General features: G+C 42.8%; 1 protein-coding gene across 1 annotated transcript; it reads right to left on the bottom strand.

The window, feature by feature from the left end:
* Window positions 1–2,839: 2,839 nt before the first annotated feature.
* On the bottom strand, window positions 2,840–13,555 carry shha (sonic hedgehog signaling molecule a). The gene is made up of 3 exons (XM_047568877.1): window positions 12,994–13,555; window positions 8,768–9,029; window positions 2,840–6,991 (listed from the first exon to the last, which is right to left on the bottom strand). The coding sequence occupies exons 1-3, from the start codon at window positions 13,291–13,293 to the stop codon at window positions 6,297–6,299; spliced, it is 1,257 nt and encodes a 418-aa protein (XP_047424833.1). The 5' UTR covers window positions 13,294–13,555; the 3' UTR covers window positions 2,840–6,296.
* Between the last annotated feature and the right edge of the window lie 9,363 nt (window positions 13,556–22,918).

Raw genomic sequence — 22,918 nt, forward strand, 5'->3', positions numbered from 1 at the left:
GTGTTACTGAATTTTGGTACTGAATTTATTTGCAATAGAGCATGAAAAGATTTAACATTGGCCTTCAAATTGAACTGTGATACCATACTAATGTGCTGTGCCAACATATTACAACAATATCCCAATAATTTCCTAACTGTTACATTTTTAACGAGGGCGGGGCTAATTTTGAGATAAAGCTATAGTTAAAAATGAAGGTTTACATTTTGTTTACGTGTGCACATGAATGACATCACAGATCAAATTGCTTGATTTTTGAAAATTTAAAAAAAGGTGTTCATGACATTTTTTGCATGTGTGAATCACGTTTATAAATTTAGTTGCATTTCCCTTTAAAGAATTAGTAACGTCTTAAATCAGCGTTAAGCTTTAAATACTTGCCATTCTTGCCAGTTTAGTTAATCGCCAGGTGCTCAAATGCCATAAGTTCCACAGGGACAAACGGACAAATTGTCCCTTAAATCACTTATTCTTCTTGTAGAAGTTGCGGTTGCGTGGGTTCAGGTCTTTTTGTATGTTGCACACTTGTTTCTAAACTGTCTCCTTTGTGTTTTATTCCTTTTTTGTTTTCAGTTGTTGAGCTGTTGTGAAGGTTTTTGTTCTCTGACATTATGTATTTACTGTCTTTAATGTTGTGGGTTACACTTGAGTTTTAGCGCTATGGTAAATATGGTAAATCCTGTGGATTTGAAAAAGTATCGGCGATGCCGGTCCTAGTGAATATAAGACATCTGGTCTTGTAAAACCAGAACAGATTCACACTGAATCTATCTGTACCTTAATTTTAAGATTTCTTACACATGTGAATTTTTTGACATGATGAAGTAAGATTCTCTCTTACTGCTTGTTTTCTATTGAAAGTGAGCTATTAGCATGTCTGGTATTTGCTACTGAAGGCTTGTCTGTCAGATGTAAGTAGGGTTTTCTTGTGCTTTCATGAGACCTATTCATTAAGTTTACTAATGTGCATGTGAAGTCTAGCGTTCACATGCAGTCAAATACGCAAAAATTAGCCGGGTTTGGGTCAACACTAACTTCAGACTTTTTTCCAGCAGGTCTGTGGATGCTGCTAAGATCTCGCAGATTTCCTGGAATAATTTTATTTTTATTCTGTTTGTTCTAGGTCACTTCAGCAGAGCAGCATCACAAGCAGTCACTGTGGCTAAAAGACAAGTTAAGTGGCCATACCAGGGGTCTTGCATGTCACGTTAATCAATAAAGTTAGTTATAATTTGCTGCAGACTATTTTTGCACATCATGGATTTTTAGTGTTTTGGGACACCTTTTTGGAGGAGGATAAATTCTGCACATTATCTCTAGTCATTGATTTCCATCTAATAATTACACACACACACATATATATATATATATATATATATATATATATAATTATATATATATATATATATATATATATATATATAACATGCCATTCAGAAGCCAACTAATAATTTTATACTAAAATAAGAACAACCTGCTCATATTATTGATGCATACACCGACATTAAACACGAACGTTGAATATCTGAGCACAGACATGTTACATTTCGGTTTATTGGACTAATGTTGTTTGTTGAATTAGGATAATAAAAGTTTATTTCTTTCACATAATGTTAATTCATTTGAAGCGACTCTGGTTTAATGTTCAATAAATTAATACATTTACAGCAATAAATCAGGCCGAGTAGTTTTAATTAGGTTGGAGGAGTATTAATTATCTGTCCTTTCCACCGCGCGCCCACACTTTAAATTAAAGTTGGTCAGTTTTGTCATTAATGGTCTAAACCATAGGTCTTCAACAGGGGGTCTGCAGGGGGGTCGCAAAATCTTCGGTTGATTAGACATTTTTTATATATCTATTTTTTTTTATTTTAATTTCCCCCGACAAATTTAAACTTATTTAAAAACACATCAACATGAATCCAACATATTTTAGTAAAGGGATAAGGGATAGCTTAATATTGAATGCAAAATGATAATAATGTATATTTATAAATAGCTCGAGGCCACATATAATAAGCAGGTACGTAATCTTTTCGTCAGTTTTTGGGTCCTTGGCCTGAAAATCCATGAAGACCCCTGTTCTAAACCCCAGATTATACCTCTAATCTAATCAAATAAGTATTTATTTGCAAAACAAAACAGGTCTTTTGACCTGTGATTGGTTCAAAACTAGCATTTTGAAAACGAGCCTGCAAAACCGCTGGTATGGTCCAATAAATGAGGCACTTTTGGTTTAATCACGCTGGGCTGTTTGAGGTTGAAGCTTCACAGATGTTTTGTTGTAGATTTACTCCTGATGTGACCACCAGTCACCACAGGTGTCTCTGCATCATCACCACAGACGGTCTTCTGGGATTAATCCTTATTTATTTATTTATTTATTTAACAGCATCCTGGCGAGAGGAGCCATTGATCAGCCACTTAACCCATGCGCTTAACACTTCACGTTCTTTTACAGCCACGAACGAAGACTTTACTCAAACCTCGTTTCCTCACTTTTAGCTGTTGCTGCGTTCAGAGAAACCGGACGACACATTTCATTCTATTCCCGCTTTTCCCTGCTATCGCTCTTCTTCCAACTTACCGCTCATGAGTCTTTTCCTTGATGATGCTGCTGCTGCTGCTGCTGCTGTTGTCGGATAAACTTAAAACTTCTGTATCAAGCAGGGCGGCCTGCCTGGATTACCATTGTTTGTTAGCCCAGTGGATGGAGGTTTCCATCTCTGTGACGACAGCCGGGTTCACAGAGCAGACACGTAACTCTAAAGCAAGCCGCTTTATGGCTTTCACTGCACCAAGGGTCATCCCAGCTCCTTCACATTCATTGTTTGGTTGGATATAAAAAACAAAAAAAAAAAGACACTACTCTGGTTTCCTCGACTGTACGGTGCACCGAATACTGACTGAAAATCCAACCTCTTGAGTTTTGCCCGTTGACAAAGCATCTTCCCACTGATGTATGGACTAAGAAATGTTTTGTGTTACTCTGAAATCATTGTGCAATATTTGTTCCGATGCTGTAAACGTTACGAGGTTTCCGAAGATTTTTTTAAAAGAGTAATGTGAATATTTTTATAGACGTTTGTTACCAGAAACTGATGAGAAATAAACTTTTTGATGCACAACAAAACATTTTTTCTGTTTTTATTATTTATTTTAAACTTAGTTTGATTCAAAACTCTCGTAGATACAGGTACGTCACCAGAAAGTAACGAGTCCGAGCTCTTGACGTTGGGTGGTGATGCCTTTAAATGAGTCATGGATGGTATGTTCCCCCTAATTTCTTCTTCTTCTTTTTTTTTCTTTTTTTTTTGCCGAACTTCTCAGGTTGTTTAATTTGAAGCCTGAAAAGCTCAAAGGATTCACTTAATTACATAATAATAACAGTAATTAGTGGTAAGCAGGGGAAGTCTTACTCCTTTACCACCTTAACACCCAGACTGGCAGCCATTGATCTGAGGGAAAGTCCTCTAGGATCCAGAAAGACACCTCACGATACCGCGTTTAACTCTCCGAGCAACTGAACTTTCCTGTTTCGTTGTTGTCTTGTGTATAAAAATCCAGCAGGTGTGAAACGTATTTAATTGTGATTGTTACATGGATAATATTTGAAATGACTTTGCATTCAGGAACAGAAATCAGATTCAGAGCTGCAAATGGCTCTTTCGTCCTAATTCAAATAGTACCACATTATTCTAGGTATTTTACAGAGATGGTGAATATTTGTGATGACCAAGTCTTTTGACATATTGTCTTATCTACAGTATCTAGCCAGCTGTCCATCTGTCTCTTATCTGTCCCGTCTTAAAAAACTGAGCTTTTTTCTCCCTTAGTCTAATAATAGTAACTCAAGAGGCGATTATAAATGTAAAAAAAAAATTAAGGACCAGATTCTTGTAGCTTATTTTTCTCCTAACTTACCGTCTACATGTCACGGGCCGCGCTGCCTGGAGAGAGCTCGCTTACTCGCTCGCTCTCCCACGCGCAGCACTCTCTTAGAAACGAGTTTTGTTTTCCAGAATGCCAGACTGTTCATGTTTGCAAATGTCAACATTTGTAAAAGCCGTTGTTGAGCTCCAGCAGACTGAGGGCCCCCGGAGGGATTAGAGGAGGCTCTGTTTACCTGCTCTGAGGAATGCTGCCCTGCACGGACGCTTTTGTATCTGACAGGGACCCAAGGTCACAGCGCCGGGAGAGATGGGCTGCTTTGTCCCTCCCTGAAGTTTCCACCTCACAATATCAACAGCAAAACACAATGTGGGGAGAAGAAAATGGAATTCCTGCTCGTGTTGCAACAGTGTTCACAAACTCAGGTTCAGTGCCCTCTTTTACCTTTGATAAGTCTTAAGAGATGGAGGGGGCGGTTTGTAAAGCCGCGATAGATTCTTGTTATTAATTTGTCGTAATCTCCCCTTAAATTTATTTTTATTTCATTGTCTTGCATGTGCAACAAATTCTTCAGTCAGTATTTACCACTCACATTTGCATTAAGTGTATTGAACAGCCGCTGCAGTACCGGCGTTCGGCCACACGGTGTCACACTTGCGCCACGAAATAACACCCAAGCGCCCTGGGAGAAACCGATGCTGTAATCAATGTGACAAAGATGTGTAGCATAATACCACAGGACAAAAAAAAATACATCACCATTAATTGCTGCGCGCGCACTACGAGTCTCTTATGAAAATACCGGAGGATTACAGTGATTTGTAAAACACTGACAAAGCCGCGACTGCAGTGTTATGTCTCTGTTTTGGGAGCGGGCTGTCAGTCAATCTGACCTCAAACCAGCAGACACCAAGAAGCAGACGCGGGGCTTCTGTTTAATTTGTCTGCGAGTTGGGAGTTATTTGCAGAGGACAGACCTCGTTAAATTTGACACGGGCTCTCAACATTTCGCGAGCACGCGAAAGGCAGTTCAAAGCGCAATATTCTGCATTTTGAATGAGCTGCCAAATAGGGACAAATTGTTTGCCATGCCTCCCAACAGTTCAGACGGCCCTCATATATGACTTATAATCCAAAACTATTTTACAAGGTTATCTTAACACCGATTTATTCATTATTTAACTGACTTCAGAGCTTAATTTGTCCACATTGTCGTTTAAATGTTGCTCTTTGTGTTTACCGTGGAGCTCGTTTAGACAAAGACATGTAACAACTGCAAGTTTGAAGATTTTCTTTATCTCATTTTGTAATAAACATATAAATAATAAACTCTAGACATTTTTTGACACATCGCCCTGTTATGAAAGTTAACTGGTATGGTCTGGCTATATATAGACTATCCAAACTGTGCATCTGCCGCAGGTCATTTCTATAAAACTATTTCCCTATTACAAAATATGAAAAGAAAAATAACATTTTTTAGTACATTTACAGGAGTTACTTATTAATTTATTTAACCAAACTGTTTCAGTACTACTTTAACTGTTACTGAATTGTCAGAATCTGCATTTAATATTTTTTTTCCTCAGAAGAAAACAGAAAAAAAACTGAAACACACACAAAGAAAAAAAAAATAAAAATAAGCAGAGAATGCAGACACGAGACAGAATATCTGCCCCTCTCCGACAACTTAAATGAACAGTTTTACAAAATAATAAAATTCTTAATAAACCAAGCAGTACAAGATTTTTCCAATACTTTCCCAACTACTGTATTTAAATTAAAATATATTCTCATATCTTACACTATTTCAAATAACGAAATGTGATTCGGTAGCGATCTGTCAAAATCTAATTTACAATTCTGTGTATAAAAATATAATTTATGGAACCCCGCGAAGTTTGTTCTCCCCAAAATATAACAGTCAGTTGCACATATATGCACATATGAACATTACAGCCTGTCAGAGTTAGCTCCGTTCTACATGGTCTTCTGTCTCTTTGCGATATTTTTTCCTTTTTCGTAATTTTTTTTTTCATTTTTTTTCTTCATTTTTCTTTCTTTTTTTTTGCATTTGAGATATACAAAAATAGATTATGCACAATTTGCCGCTCACACCGTTTCAGAATCCATTTATGTGACAGCAGCAGAGTTCACATGAGAATAAATTATTCAAAGAGAAACTTTTTAAGGCTCCATTCATTCTTTGAAAGGGGACACGTCATGGAAAAGTCACTGAAATAAATATCCCAACTCCGCTGGGGCCTTTGTCTTGTTTATCTGTTTGTTCGTTTTTTAATTATTATTATTATTTTTATTTTTTTATTTTTTTACTTTTTTTTAATCTACTGAATAGTTCGTGTGTCCTACATTTTAAGTGTCATTCTGCTCCTGTAGTTGAGGTTTCAACTCGGGTATACTGACATCCCAAGTGGATGGATCGAGTGGCTGTCCAAGAGCCATGTCCCTAATTGATAAAGGATTTTGGAGTACCAGTGCACGCCGTCGCTCTGTGCACTGACTTGAGGTTGGGAGCTGAAAAGCAACGAGGACACCCAGTGGGCGAGCCTGACGGGCGCCAGGGCCCAGTGCGCCAGGTCGTGGTCTTCGATCACTGCGTAACAGGACGCAAGGACCTGGTCCACCACCACGGTCCCTTGCACGGTCACCGGCGCAAAGGAGCCCTCGTGTTGTTGCGTGTAAATCCGTTTTACGGTCACGGGCACGAGCCGACCTCGCTCGGCGTCGAACACGAACACTTTTTGCCCGCGCCGGACTTGGCTGGCGAAAACCGCCGACATCCCCTCCTCTGCATCTGTGGAGTTGCCGCCGCCTCCGCCGCCGACGAAGATGAGATGCGCCGCGGTGAGGGTTATTTTCTGGCCCGAGTCGGTTTCGATGACGTAGAAGACCCTCCTGGTCGTCGAGTCTTGGTCTATGAACATGATGAAGTCGGTGTAAATCGGGTTTCCGTCGTCATCCGCTGCCAGGACCCTGTCACCGGGTTGGAGAGCTTTCACAGCCTTCTTGGTGCCATCCTGAAGGGTGACGGTGGAGGAGCCTGGGAAGCAGCCGCCTGACTTTGCTGCCACTGAGTTTTCTGTTGAATTAAAAGATTACTCCGTTAAAAAAAAAGGGAAATCTTCCCCCCAAAAAATAAACTATTCCTTACCACGTTAATGCACTCAATAGCAGTGTCTCAAAAGCAAATACACATAAAGTTCATTCAAGTTTTTGACCACTTTAAACTAATATCACAGGTGTTTGCAGCCCTTACAGTGCAGGAGCATCGCCCAAATTCAAAGGCCCATTCAGAAACCCTCTTTTTTTTAGGGGGGTCGTGTTTGTATTTTTCCTGCTTCCACACATCATGGTGGGCCATATGCATTTTGCATAATGATGACCGCCGGCTCCTTCATGCCAGATGCGTATTGGCTTGGCCCACGTTGTCTGAGACGCGAAAACTGAAAGCCCTGGCTCATCTATTCTTAATTAAAAAACCCAATAAAGAGCAGGCATTGTCATTCTAAATCAGCTTGTGGATCGAGCTACTCTCGGTAAAGAACACTTACGCCTTTCCCAGCTACTCTTCCCATATTTACTCAGGTGCAGAAACCTCCATGTGACAATTCACACAAATAGGCGACTCACAACTACTATTTACCCAGTGGAGCCACTTTTCCAAGCCTCTCGAGTTGTAGATTTGAATTTAAATGAGGGCCCGGACTCTTAAATGCTTTCTGTTGTGCAACATCAATGTCCCCCCACAGTCCACCACCTCTCCCTGCTTTGTTGTCAGTCTTGATGACAATAATTTTGGCCTTGGTGGAGCTCTTCACATACCAGTCTCTAGGATCACACTGTCCTGCTCACAGAAAAGGGGGTTTCCTACTCAGAGTTTGGGGGCTTTTAATCTTCTTTTAAGATTCCCGAGCATGAAATAAGGTGACAACTGAAAACCAGATTTACCCCGAGCAATTGAACATTGTTCAGCCAAATCCTTTTGGTAAAGTCGCATGACCCCTAATGACACGTCGGCCTAGGACCATACTGTGATCTCAAAACGTGTGTGTTGAATGATAACTAAGGGATTTATCAATAAAAGCGCCGTGGTTCATCAATCGGCGTGGATGGATGTTTTCTAAGGTGTCCTGTAGTGAAGGCCCGAGCAGATTATTTGAGCCCCAAAAAGGTCTTAAAATTGGAAATGTGGACGTTAAAACTAAGCTAAATTAGATCCGATTAGAGAAGAAAAGTTATTTTTTTTAGTTGGTATATGTCTGATTTCTCAGATATGATTAGGCTACATAAAAAAAATCGAAAGTAGAATTTTTATCCGCTATGAAAGCATCGAGAGAACAAAACGATTCGCTTTTCTAGGTCACAGCGAGCAGCCTTGTTAGATTATGGCCGTGTTTCCCACCAGGAGACGGTGTGGGGCGATGTAAGATCAAGAAATAAGCTGCATGGAAAATGCTCATAACGCCACCGGTTGGGATGTGCCCATACATCATTTAGGGAAATGTTTGCGTACAGTTTCCTAAAGTCAGAATGCTCAAAACATCAGATAAATACTCAGTCTTGTGATTTATCAGAGTCATTTTTGATCAGTTTTGCACAATTAATGAATCAACGGATGTGAATGTATATTTTTATGACGTCTGCTGGCACGAGTCCATTAATGAAAATCTCTCTTTTTTAAACTCCGATCCGTCCATTCCACCACATCCACTTCCATTAATCAAACTTAAAGCTGCAGCTTCTCTCGGCTGCACCTGATGGAAATGCGCACTGATGACACATGTGGTCATTTTCTCCAAATCCCCAGTGCGCATGGCACATACTCAGACAAGCGGGTTCCCTCTTGGAGCCATACCTGCTTTCACGGAGCAGTGGATGTGAGCTTTAGATTCATAATAGACCCAGTCGAATCCGGCTTCCACCGCCAGCCTGGACAGGGTGCCGTATTTGCTCTTGTCCCTGTCCGACGTGGTGATGTCCACGGCCCTGCCCTCGTAGTGGAGCGACTCCTCGTAGTGGTGTCCGTCCTCGTCCCAGCCCTCGGTGACCCGCAGCTTCACCCCGGGCCACTGGTTCATCACCGAGATGGCCAGCGAGTTCAGCTTGTCTTTACATCTCTGCGGGAAGGAGAAATGGATCAATGAACCTCCTGGACTGCTACAGATTGGATCAGAGCTCGCATATATTAGATTTCCTCAATAGCTACCGAACCCATTCTTATACTGAGACAAATCTGCTGCCAGCAGATATGATGTCTGCCTAAGATGCTAGAAGGACTTCGGCACCCTTAAGTCTGAGCAATAAGGCATTGGATCGCATGCGCTGCACAGTTCCCTCCTGTCCCATCTAGAAATCTAGGCCTTCCCTCCCGTCAGATACCCTGTACGTTTCCATGCTCCCTGCTATTATATAATAATGACATTTGAAAACTAAATGTGGATTCACCGAGGTCACCACTCTCCATCTCTACCTGACGCCCCTGATTCCTCCCATCTGAGGTGAAACACTGGTGCTGAACTGCAGCTCTGATCCTGAATGTGAGCTTGCATTTCTCAGTGTGAGCAGCAGCAGCAGCAGCAGCAGCAGCGTCAGAGGGCACATCTCGGATAAGAAAGCTGCCGATGAAATATTGATAAGGCACTGCATTCGCTTCACTGGCCTACAACATATGGGTCTTTGGACTTGGAAAAGGTGCGAGCAGCGCGTCCCGCTCTAACAAAAAAAATGTGTTGCACAAAAAACAACATTAATACATAAGGAATTCATGAGCAGGGCGATGAAATGTTGGCGTCCTTTTTATTGGCTGTCTGTTTCATTTACGTAAATAATTGATATGCAGATGATATGAAGATGATCTTCAGGAGCAGCTGCCTCCCTAAGATATCTGGAGTTCGTCCTGCACATGAGTCGTCGCGCCCCAACCTCTCTGCGCTCTCAATGAAGATGCTTGGCCTTCTCCAAGACAACTATTCTCGACGCCTGACCAATATGTCAAATAAAACATCACAAAGAGTCCTTTCAGTCCAACAGCGGAGGGAAACTTTCATTATTCTTCTCCTGCAAAGTCTTGGAAACGTGACATGCCTCCTTAAGTCGAGGTGTTTGGGCTGCTGACTGACAGACTTGTGAAATATCCGAGGATTGTATGGGGGCACAGAGGAGCGTCTATGTGTGACCCACTGTCCTTCCCCCCCCTAATGGACAGCTCGGGGGTCTGAAAGCAAGAATGTTCACACAGACCTACAAACTCGTATAACAGAAAAGAAAGTTCCACATATATCAGTCGCTGTTTTATGAGGATATCACACTTGTAGAATGTGTTGAATAAAAAAAAAAAAAAAAAAAAAAAACGTCTCCCCCAAAAACCTTCAGCATACTGAGTGGATTGTCGGAGTCAAGAGCCGTAAAGCTTAACCTATTTATTAATTCATTAGGTCGTGTGCCGCAAATCAAGCCAAATTCTGCTCAGCCACCATGAAGCCCAGCAGGGCGCCTTGGACTGGCGCTTTGTGCTCGGGGTAAAGTTGTTCAACAGCCTGCCTCTTAATCTTTTCACAAATGATTTGGTTAGAGGAAACACTTATCAGCTACCTGTCAGTGCAAACAAGCCGCCAGCTCATCTCTTTTCCGACTCGTTTGCACTGTGGGCAGAGACCGGCTATTAACACTGCTACACTGCGAAAAATAAGTCCACTATAAATAACCATTTAATCTGGCGCTCCGTCTTAGTGTTTTTTCTTAAAAGTAAAAAGCACCATTGCCAATGTGAGTGACATGGTTTCACTTCCCATTAAAATAATAAAAAAAAAAAAAATCGTTTTATCACCTTCTTCCAAATATCTACCTAGTTGCTTATTGTGCTTCTACACATCGCACAGAAAAAAATCATTATAAAGTCGTCCAATTCATTATTTGTTAAAAAAAAAAAAAAAGTTTCCGAATTTGTGTGTTGATGGTGAAGGTAACACTCCAGTTCAAATCATGCGCAACCACTCCTGGAAATTATCTCTAACCGCCTGTAAAACGCATCTGTTGGCAACTTTCCTGAGTGAGCTGGTTCAGTAGTTAAGGCAATGGGTGCTTGTTCAATCGCTCCTTCTACATAATCTTGGCTAGACCCCAGTGAGTTGATTGATTAATGTATTTATTGCACACACCTAACAGCGCTACTGCAGCCCGCACCTTTTTTTTATGTATGAATACCATATCGGTTTTCAAAAACTCAAGATAATGAGTCCGCGGTAATCGTGCGTAAAACTCCGTGCGTAAAAACTCGCTGGATACACGCACACAACTGTGGAGCAGCGTGCAGACCATTGCCCACAGTGTAAATCCCCATGTGATGATGCGTGTCTCTCTTGTAGCTACATTGGGTACATGCTTTAATTTGAGGGCTTTGCAATTCCATGTACAACAAGGGGAATCTCACCTGTTTTAACTTACTGTGGCCTCCCGCTGACCAAAGGTCCTAAGTTCAAATTGCGTTTCAGGCCCAGTGAGGGGTACGTAAAAGCTCTTTCATGTACATTTCACACTCGGAAGCGGTTGCTGTTTTTCTGTAAACACTCGTACCCCGAGAAGTGAATGGATGGAGAGCACGAGATATATGTTTTTTGCATAAATCTGCTAAAAAGAAGATAAATCCCCAAAATGCTAGCAATAGGCCACCAAGCTCTACAGACGCCAGCCACTTATGTCCCGTGTATTTATTTATTTGTTTTGGCAAAAGCTATCCCATCTTGTTTGCACGTTTTGATACAGCCCCTGCAAACTCAACAGCTTACAAGCAAGGTGGAATACCAGAAAAGGCTGTAGTTGAGACAGGTGTATATTTTCAGAAACCCACGCAATCAAACTATTTCCCCTCTTGCCACAGATGGCGGAACCTCTCGGAGCACCGGTGGCGGACCGTGAATCCCCACGCTGAAAATCACGTCCTCACACAGCTGTATTTTCATGCCCCCCGTGTATGATAAGTGTATGGCAGAGGAGACGTGGGGAGGGCTGAGAGGGACGCCGAGACCGCACGCACCGTGAATATTTCATCATGCATGGTGCGAACCACGGGTTCAGGGGCTCCAGCGCGCGCTCTGGCTTCGTCGCCACCACCGCCAGCCCGACCGCCACCACCGGCATTTTTATTATTACTGAGCCAATATCACCCAAGCGCTTTTAATAATTCACCAGCATCTGAGTGCTAAAAGTCATGCTGAAGAGAAGCGGCGTTCTGCAGCCTGGAGAGAAATCAAGGCATCTCTCCGGTGTATTGTGAGCCCTGTCGTATCTGCACTGAACGAGCTATAAGGCTTGATAACTGACTGGCTACAGGAGGATGGAGCATTTAAAGAGAGATGTCATCCTTCATGCAAGTGCACTGTAAGAGCCACTATCAGTCCCATGCGCCTTGCTCCTATGATTGCCCGGGTCCCACCCTTTCATGAAGTCCTGATAGTGTTCAGAACACTCTTAAAGAAATGTCACTGTTTCATGCACAAATGCACAGCAGCCTGTGAAAGAAAATGTCTGAATGAGCTACGCCATGCCTGAATAAGCCCGGCTGTTTGAAGCGGTGCGCATCCCCAGCTTTCTGTGTTCGGGGCTGTAATAAAGAAAGGCGCTTAAACAAGCTGCAATGTAAAGCTTAATTAGGCGGCACACACTGAAAGTCTTCGCGAAATGCAAGGCAACGCAAATGTGCGCCCTTTAAAGCAACAAATACAGCCCCACAGAGATACAAATATAGATATGAGGAGAGGGGCACATTAATATTTTAAATATACTGTCACAATCATGAAGGCCGGGTGTCCTGACTGTCCGCTTGCACATCACTTCTCCGGCTGGATTTCTATATTCGCTTCAAGCCTGCAGCGTTTGAAAACTCCCATGCTGCGGTGCATAAGGCGCATCTGCTTTTACGGTGAAGTTAAAATGCTCAGTGTGAAGAGTTCAGCAGCGGGTAAAACAGACTTCACTTAAGGTGCGCAATCAGTCTGACAAGGAGGTTGTTGCAGTGCGCAGTGATGATGCGTTAGGAGACGGGCAGTAGAGGGGGGAGAAAAAAAGGGTGTTCAGTCTCCTTACCTGAGTCATTAGCCTGTCGGCACCGGTGTTCTCCTCATCCTTGAATATGATGTCTGTGTTATAATTGGGAGTCAGTTCTTTAAATCGCTCGGAGTTTCGTGTGATCTTGCCTTCGTATCTGCCGCTTGCCCCGAGGGTCTTCTCCGCCACGTTGGGGATGAACTGCTTGTACGCAAGAGGTGTCAGCTTCTTCGGGTGCCTTCTCCTGCCGTAGCCCCTGCCCGGTCCGCATCCCATCCCAGAGGACACCAAGGACAAGCAGATGAGACCGGCCAAAACGATTTTGGTCCAGAGCAGCATTTTGTCCTTTAAGATCTCAAACGAGTCACCGCTGCTATCTCTGCCGTCTGCCTCTCCCGGCTCTCGCAATGTCCTTGTCTCCTCTTCTACTTCGCCTTCGCCTTGTCTCTACCGTGGCAGGTGCGGAAATGAACGCCTCAGACAAATGGTAATAACGGGGCACATCGAATGAGCGTTTAAAAAAAGTAGCGAGGGAATTAAAAGCCACGGGATCTCTAGTCGAGCTGCAGCCGCTTGTGTGAGGCGACCGCTTTTACTGCTTTGTATTATAGCACCGATCTATAGCAGGGGAGGGACTTGATTGGCTCGCCTAGACAAACCCTCCTGATGTTATCCCACAAAAAAATCTTAAAAGATTTCTTCCACCTGAGGGTTAGCCTATGTTGCAGGGAGGAGGGGCTGTTCCATGGGAAAACATCAATTATAAACCGTCTTTTTTTTTTCACCCTCCCGTTTTCCAGCTTTCACAGGGAAGGAAGCCCAGACAGGGCAACTTGCACAGTGCCGACCTCACATCTCAAGCAGTGTAGTAAGGTGAAGTGATTTCAGTGTGCGTGCGGTAATTGAAGTGAGTCTGGGGCAACTTTCCGCACAGAATGCGCTTCCCGGGAGAATAAAACTGCCCCGTGCACACGCACTGCGCACATCTTCCGTTGTGTAGCCTCCACAATAAATAATTAAACATAAGGAAGGTTTCACTTGCTGTACAAATGATTAGGCTGACGGATTTAAAGTCGTATTTGCCTCTAACCTAGTTTCCCTTGTTAAACTACATGAATGCCAACGAGAATAATGCGCACGAAAATTCCTTTGGATACACAGAGTAGCATTTAGGTGATTCAGACACAATAAATCCGAGCAAACACATCGGAATTTAACTTTTGCTTTGATACTACTCAGACTTCCCCATACCTAGAAAAACACACACACAAAAATAAACACCTGTAGTGTGTGTGCGCAATGTGCGCGTTTGTTGCGCCCTTTATTTTTACGCTTTATGATTTAATGTATTGTTCCATACGATTACTGTTCTAGCAACGGACATGTTGAGTTTAAAATACCTAAAGGACTCATTCAAGGCCAGTTATTACTGGAACTGGTCTTTTACTGAGTAAATAAACGCTGGGTTTCAATGGTTTAGGATCAAACATGTGCTCTCAGTCTACCAAAGTCCACTTTATTGACAGATGCAGCAATGGTCCATGGTAGTAAAACTAACTTTCTGCAATACAGCCTCATTCATAAGGGGCTGGGCGCATGGTTTGTTGCACCCATGACAAGCAGACACAGCTGTTATTAATTCTTCTCCTGTATTATGATTATCATCAAACTTCCTGAGTTGTTTTGCTTCCTTCCTGTGATCAGAGCCAATTAAGAAACATTTCAGCGTTGCTGTTCATTAAAAGTACATGGCACCATCAGACATAAAACACAACTGCGCTCTTATTCGGGATGTATAAAGTCACATCTGAAGTGTTTCGGGGAGGAAATTTATTTGTCTGATAACAAAGAGTAATTACAGGAAGAAGGGCTGTTTTGGGGCAACTTTAGCTCTCATCACGCAGACAGTGAAGCCCAGAAGTGAGGACAGATACGGCAGCCTTTGGTGTGGCTTCAGTGTGATTAAACCTCAGTCTGGCTGACCTCCAGTCTGGTGTTGTTCCATCTGTGCCAGGCTTGTGGCACCGCAACCAGAGCAGGTGAGATTACCTGCTGCTCACTGTGACTATAAGCATCAACTCTTGGCCCAAAGTTGGCTTGCGCACTTGGCACGCTGCGGCGTAATCCAGAGGAAGGTGCTCTACTGGCAGGGATGGTTCGCAGCCTCCACATATCTCTGTTTTTGCTGCATGTTATGAAGACTTTTAAGATGTCTTACTTTTCAGCAAACAAGTCTGCAGAGGTGCTATTCAAATACAAAGCTGACAGCAGTTGCGGTGCCCCAAGGGACACCAGAGGCACTGTTTGGCCCCGGGTCAGAGTGTTGGTTCAGGTGTCACAGCTCTGAGATAAAACCTGGCATGCCACACCAGTGCCTCAAACCCACAGAGAGGGGAAGAGCAGGCATCAGGAGTCCTGAGAGGTCTCACTGCCCACAAAGGATATAGAGGAAAGGACTCGTCGTAGAAATAATAATAACAATAACAATAATAATAATAATGACCAAGATTGAAAGGATGTCTTTTTGTAAATGAAGTAGTTGACAACAAAGGGAAATTAATGATGCAGTCTAAAGTGCAATGTGTGCTGATGGGTTTGAACTTGAGTTTCTCCCACAGAGGAAACACATCTCTCAGTCAGACCTGGGGCAAACAGCATTTGCAAACATTTCACTTGATTGTTTGGTTTTTGCCTTTCGCAGTGCCAGATGGGTGGAGTTTGCCAGCGAAGGCGAAGGAAATCACTGCAGACGTTTGAGACAATTAAACTATCAAAGATCAATTTGGTTTATGAACTTTTAATTGGGAACTTATCTTGATCCCGTGAAAGAAAAAACAAAACAAAAACCTCAGACACCCTAAAACAAACAGTTTCTAGGTCACATATTCTGATACTCCTATTTGCACTGAACTTTGTTTTGCATGCGAAGGTGACAGAGCAAAATACGGGATAATTTTATGGAGGGATTGGGGCCGTTACACAATTCCTATTAAGCCTGTTGCATGTGATGGCTAATCCTTCATGAGACGTGAAAACGACCAGTGAGTCATCGGTTTCTGATTGTTTCTGTGTCCCATCAGACGCTGTTCCCTGACAAATGCACATATCTGACATGTTCTCATGTTACCCTCAGCGCACCATCTCCATGTGCTCTGTTACACCATCTTTATTTCAAAGGCTTCCTCTTCAGCCTGACATTCAAAGGAATTAAAAGATATGCTTAGAATCAGACTAAATCCACACCCATGTTTGATTTCTTGTGCCACAGTCTCGATCAAGCACAAGCGAGATGCAACTAGAAGTGGTTGAGTGGAATTTCAGTTCTGTGTAAGTCCCCCCAATTACTGCTTTAAAGCCTCCTCCTGTCTGAATGTTTTGTAACATTGTTAGACGGATTAGGACTACAGAATAATCACGCACAAACATATAAGTAGTGTCAGGCTTTCTGTGTTGTTTTCCATCGCTGCAAATAGGGTTTCCTTTCTCCCAGTCCAACAGAAAGCCAGCCTTACCGCAACTCTTTGTGGTGTTTTTCTTGCAGGTGGGCGCCGTATTCAAACCTTTATCCTGTTTTGAACTTTTGACAAACAGTTTATGACACATACACACTGCCCTCTATCCCGTGAACATGTGCAGTCTTTTGTCAGAGTAATAAAGTTTGAATAATCGTCCTCTAAATGGTTTATCTAAGCCGCACGCATCAAGCATTGTGTAGAAGTAAAGCGTCAGAATTTAGCTGAACAGATTCAGGTGCCCTGGAGCTAATCTGTCAAGTACAATGGAAATTTCACAATACAGTATCTAGAATCACAGCCCTCAGCATGCCCCGGACTCTGTAAAGGCATTTTATTTGCACTCTTCAGCCGCTCCCAATACTTAAACATTAAACGCCAAGGCTAGACAGGCAAAACCACTTTGAACTGCAGGGCAGGGTGAACTCTGTGGGAGGAGAAGCAGGTGAGTGAGTGAGTGGAGAGCGGGGGGCTGGTGTTTGTGCGATACTCCACCAGGTGAGTCAGCACTGGTCGCCATGCAGTGCAACATCACAATCTTAGGCAACGGTGACAGAGAAGGGAAGGGCTTGAAAAGACTTTCTAAGTTTCTGATGAGACACTCTGAGGAATTTACATCTGAACAGGTTGTTTTGTCTGATGCGGAGCCTTAAACATTTTTACATTAGTCAGTATAATCCTATTTTAAATCATGTTTTTAGGTAACTACAGGGAATGTTTGTTAGGAGGAGTTCTTGTATAGGAAACCTACTTCCTCTGTCAAAATATTCTTGGCAGATTAGTGGACGAAACCATTTAGGAGGCTAGTTAGTAGCTTAATTGATGATTTTTGCTGTCTTTGTGAAAAAAAAGGCATGTTATGGGAGGCTGTCGTGAGATCTGAAACATTCTTCATTGAACAATAATTGGTTCCTACCTCTATGGATCAGCCACGCAGCTTGAAACCGGTCAAAATCAGTCACGCTCTCAAGATACATCTTAAATGATGGTGGAGAAGACAGATACGGCGGTCATATCTGTAGGCTATGTATGAATTTGTTGTCTAAAAGCTGACACCAAAGAACTACTTCCAACCGTGATGATAAAGTTGAAAAACACACCACAAAGACTGCAGCTAACAGCAGGTGTGAACCCTTTGAACCTGCATTAGTAGAAATAACTCTCCACACCAGCAGAGGGCAGTAGTCTGTGTTTGTCATTGAAAAGTAGAATCCGGAAGGGCGAAAACTAGCACGGATGAGCTAGGAATTCAGGATGGGTTGGACCAGTGGCAAAAGTGCAGGATACAGTGCAAATAAGGGCCAGAGATGCATGTGAATAAAACAAATTATTGCCTTAATCCGACTTTAACTGGACAACTTACACAGTAATGTGCATGTGAGTTCTCCTTATCTGACTGAGACACCCAGATAATGCAATCCGAAGTTAATTTAATATGTATACATTTAATCGGACTTTAACTAGACAACGCCTGTGCACATGCTCTACAACCGCTGCACTGGTGTATGACCTCGGAACAAAAACATCCAAGAAAGCCGGTCGCAGAAAAAGAAGGTAAACAAGGCCAAGGGATAGCGCGTATTTTATCTGCACCATTGCGCACATTACGTACAAGATTAAAAATGCCGCATGAATGACTCTTGTTTATTATGTGACGTAATAGGTCAACCACATTCAGAAAGTCGCATTTTGAGCGTGGCTCGATTAAGCTGTGCATGTAAACGCACTGAATCTTCCAGTCTTTATGCTAAGCTAATCAAATTTAAATCTTTTCAGTTGTCAGTTTCATGTTTTCTGGAGATTTAGAAAATTGGTATCTGTCTCTTTATTTAATACTGAAGTGACGTGAGCATATTTCACAAAATCTTGCGGCTTTCAACCTTTCAAAACAAGTGACACTGACATCTTATGTGGCTTTCATCCACAAATGCCCTGACATTTCTGAAGAGACATAAAAAAAGAAAGTCAAAGTCAACAGGTTGATTTATCATTGTTATTTGTTAAGGGCAGGGATATGAAGTTGGAGAACTCAAACGAGATTTAGTAAAATGGAGCGGTCAGCATTTTTCTAGCACTTTGCTGAGGCTCATTTTTTTTTTTTTTTTACCTCTTATTATGAGTCAAGCTCCAAAAGCTCCACGCACTATACGTGCCCCAATACAACTCTGTAGCATCTTTTGTTCTGACAGCTCTGCTTCGGCCTGCCAAGAGATAAATGTGTTGGCATCTCAGACTTTACGAAACTTCTACGAGAGCCACAGAAGACAAACATTGTTTAAGTAGTACACTGCAAGACAAGTGAAATCACCTTCATGCCAAAAAAAAAAAAAAAAAAGATGGGTAAAATGGATCTTATAGTTGTTTTGTTTCTCCGCATCTGACATAGATGACATGAAAGTGTAGAAAATCAGAGAAAATCTCTTATTCTGCAAACCAGTGAACATGATGCACTTGTTTGCGCACTACAAGATGTTTATTTGCATAAAAGAGTTTCAACTGACTGAAGCGGCAAACTTAATCACGCTGAGGTGAAATTATCGGCTAAACAAATATACTTCATAGAGATGAGCAATCTGCTTCAACATGCGTTCACTTTCATTAAAGTGAGGACACTGATTCTATCTCTGTAATGAGCCCTGAGTGCTTCGACTGTGTGCCATTTCACCCCGGGCCACGAAAATGGTGGTAATAACTCTCTGCTGACTAAAAGGAGGAATAGGAACACAACAAACAGCAGAAAAACTTCATCACGCCCCGTTAGCAGGCTACTACACTACCCACGGCAACCGCAGTAACCACCTGTGTGTCTGATAGTCACTTCTGATATGCTAACGTGCTGCTCCCCTCCTCAATCAGCTCTTTCTCATTTGCTTTGATGATATCTCCAAAACACAGCATCTGTCATCAAATCAAACGACCAGATGCTTATTTGTGGAGTTGCTCGGTGAAATATTGATTACACATTTCCCCTCCCACGGTACGCGTCATTTCCCGTATTAGCGTCCCCTTTCGGTTTAAACCAATTTCACGTCGTGTTGCCGCAGATATCCCGATTTATCAAAGAGAGGAAGTGCTGATACGCTGTGCGGTGTCACAGTTTGTGTTGAATCAAAATTGATAGCGATCAGTTCCACAGCAAACTGGATCTTTTCCCTCTGTGTGTTCATTCAGACTTTGCCAATCCAGGAAATTGCTGCCACCTATCACAGTTATTGCCTGGAAGGAACGAGGAAGCTGAACCGGAGTGACACTGCCACATATGTTACTGTAGGTTTTGTCTTTGGATGGACAGAGATCTTTGTCGGCTGGATATTTGATAGTGATTCAGAGCTGCAATATATTTTGTGTGACTTTGATGCTTTTTTCGTGGGTAACTGAAGTCATAGAAGGGTCCATGTAGGTACTGCCACCCTACTGTTGCACATATTTGAATTTTAAAAAAATGTTTGGGGGTCCTTGGCCTGAAAAATGGTTAGCAGTTAGGTTAGATCATGTGGTTACATCTGCAAGAAAACGCACACAAACCATGTGTAACGACACTGTTTGGAAAGGGTGGAAAAAGCATGAGTGACAGCATGAATCATCTGTCTAACACCGACAGTCAGAGGAGCAGCTAGCTACGGTACATAGCCAGTAAGCCAGTCCGCAGACGTTTTTGTAAGGGAAACTTTTCTTGGCTGTCATTGCACCTAAACACAACCTTAACTGCTAGTGGCTGCACCCCTGTGGTCCGGCCACAGAAACCCGTTGAGCTCAACTGTTTTGATCAGCGTGATTAGCTTAGCTTAGCATGCCAACTGCATGTTATGACAAACAGCTAGCTTCCAGTGTGTTGAAGTTCTTCACCTGTAAAGCCACAGTTTTTGAATAAATTACACACAACAAGATTAAACAGGTAACTAATATGTTTGAAGGTGCTGATAGGAAGGTTTTATTTGCATTGGATCATTATTACCAGTCTAGCGGTTTAGTAAAGTCTGCTCTCTCCTTTCTCCTCTACAAAAAGAAAGAAAATATGTTACACCACCTGTACAGGTTCTGACAAAAAGTGATGTATCTATTACGATACGATCTGAACAGACAAGGAAAAAAACCACACACTTATTCTGTCAGCACACTCCAAAATCAATTCATCTGATCAGACGGTGACGGTGAATCCTGCAGCTGTAGTAATTCAGACGAGCAGGAAAAAAAGTGTCAAAACATGTCAAAATGTGCAAACCGACAAACACTTGACTGCCTCCAAATGGGAGACCTGGAGTCGGTGGATGTACGCTAGAGCGCGAAGGCACGTGCGCGTACGACTGTAGCGGTGGGAATAACATCCCCGCAGGAGTTAATGAGGCAAGTGACTGACGGAGCAGTCTGCCTGTGTCAACAGAAGAATGGAGGATAGTCTGGTTGGAGCGTCTGAGAGAGTCCAGGTGAGGAGAGCGAGCAAGTCGGGAGCCGGCGTTGATGGGAAATGTCAAACGCTGCTCCGAAAGGACGAGTCTGATTAGCACCCAGACGGCGCTGGACCCCTCCCTCGCACCTTGCCGGTGACCTCTGCCGCTCACACCCTGACGTCCTGAATAACAAGATCCATCTTTTTTTCTTTTTTTTTTTTTTTTTAACAAGCAGAAACCGAGAAACTTCAAATGATTCGTGGAAGGACCGAATCCCTTTACGGCAGCTTCATAAAAAGCTGCCAAACAAACAGTTGCCGGGTTCTCATACTTATTTTTATGATTTGTTTGGCCTGTGTGGTCTCGGGGTTAAATGTCTACTATGGAGAAGGCTTCTGTTGGCGTTCCTTTAGAAAACATGCCGGGCACTGAGCTGCATTAAAACTCCTTTGATCAGTAATAGACAGATTCGTAAAGTAAAATAAAGCACCCTGCTATATAGACCAGAAAGCTTCTAAATGTTCCCCTTTTTAGCCTTTAAATATGTCACTGTGTACCAGCTCATAGCTAACTGCAGTTCCTCAAATGGCCACTTGAGGCTTGCCACAAAAGTGAGTCAATTCAGTATTCAACTCCCATAGACCTTCATGTTATAATGATTATAACAAAAACGAAAACGTTTACAGCTTGGTAAACAGGATCTTTGTGGCTAATCTCCCCATTTCTCTTTCCCTCCCATGCTTTGAATGAGACGTAGATGCCCTCACAGGTTACCAGCTACCTCAGCGTAACCCGCCCGTCTGGGCTCCACCTCCTTTCCTATTTTTGTAATAACCGGGATTTAGGTGGAGTCGGGAACTTGATCGAGGGTTGGTCCATTTTTATGTTCGCTCAGTGATATAAACAGCAAAGTTGCTGACCTAGAACCAAAACAATGAGCTGCAAGTCATTAAAAAAAAAACTGTGTATTGGTGAGGGACGATGCAGTTGGGTGGATAAATATTTGTCATTACGTCGGATCACTTCCACATTCTTTAATTTATTAATTCATTTTCTTGTTTCTGGAGGATCATGGGGGGGTGGCGTACGCTCTGGACAGGACGCTCACCTGATCCGTTTTATTATCCAAAGCATTCTGATTAGTGCAGCTATGAGTCAAGGCCACGGTAATATTATGAGACGTATAAAATAACATAATTCACATCTTTATCTGCAGTTACTGAGCAGGGCAGCATTATTTATAGTCTAAAGGCTTACCTCTCCTTCTCATTGTGCCTACGTGCTGCTCAGTAAGACTGAACTAATCCTGTCCAGCCCCAGCGAATAAAACCTCAACGACCAAATACATTTCAAAACGCACAAACCAGGAGCTCAAACATTACTCTAGGTGGGATATATGGGGAAGAAGGGGCTGCGCGGGGCATGCCTGAACAAGCCCCGCGCACCATATTTCTTATCACAGAAGGTCAAGGCCCAACTCTCCTGAATGTTGGTTTATATTGTAAATTGGACAAGGTCTAAGACGTGTTTGTGTTTGGCTGCTGCAGTCATGCAGTGAACTTACCCCCACTTCCTGTCTGCAGGTGGGAAACTCCTCATCCTTTATCTTTACTGCCTCAGAGGACGGCCGCCCCGTCGGGAGCAGAGTGGGGGGGGGGAGGAGTTAACGGTCTGAATGTTCCTTTTCGACTGTGCTACGGCAGGCTGCGGAGGTTTATAAAAGGCTTAGATCACAGGTGAGGGGATCACAGAGGAGACAGCGCAGGTGTTTGAGGAGTGTACTGAAGGCTGTTTTAGTGCCGTGTACATATGAACATAATATCATATCGTACATTATCTTTTGGCTTTGTGAGGACGTGTTCTACCTGCAGATCAAAAGCACAGGAAACGGACCTGCTCGCACTGGAGACGGTGGCTGCACTCCACCAGTGCAATGCAGCCAATCTCACAGAGATTATCTCGCTCAAGCCTCTTATTATTTAATAGTAGCACAAATTGATTATTGTTTAGCGCTGCTCAAATTGATGTTTATGCTTTGTCCTTGCAGCAAAGGTGTTTTCCCAC

Source organism: Mugil cephalus, chromosome 18, assembly GCF_022458985.1.
Source record: "Mugil cephalus isolate CIBA_MC_2020 chromosome 18, CIBA_Mcephalus_1.1, whole genome shotgun sequence".
In the NCBI taxonomy this organism is placed as follows: Eukaryota; Metazoa; Chordata; class Actinopteri; order Mugiliformes; family Mugilidae; genus Mugil; species Mugil cephalus.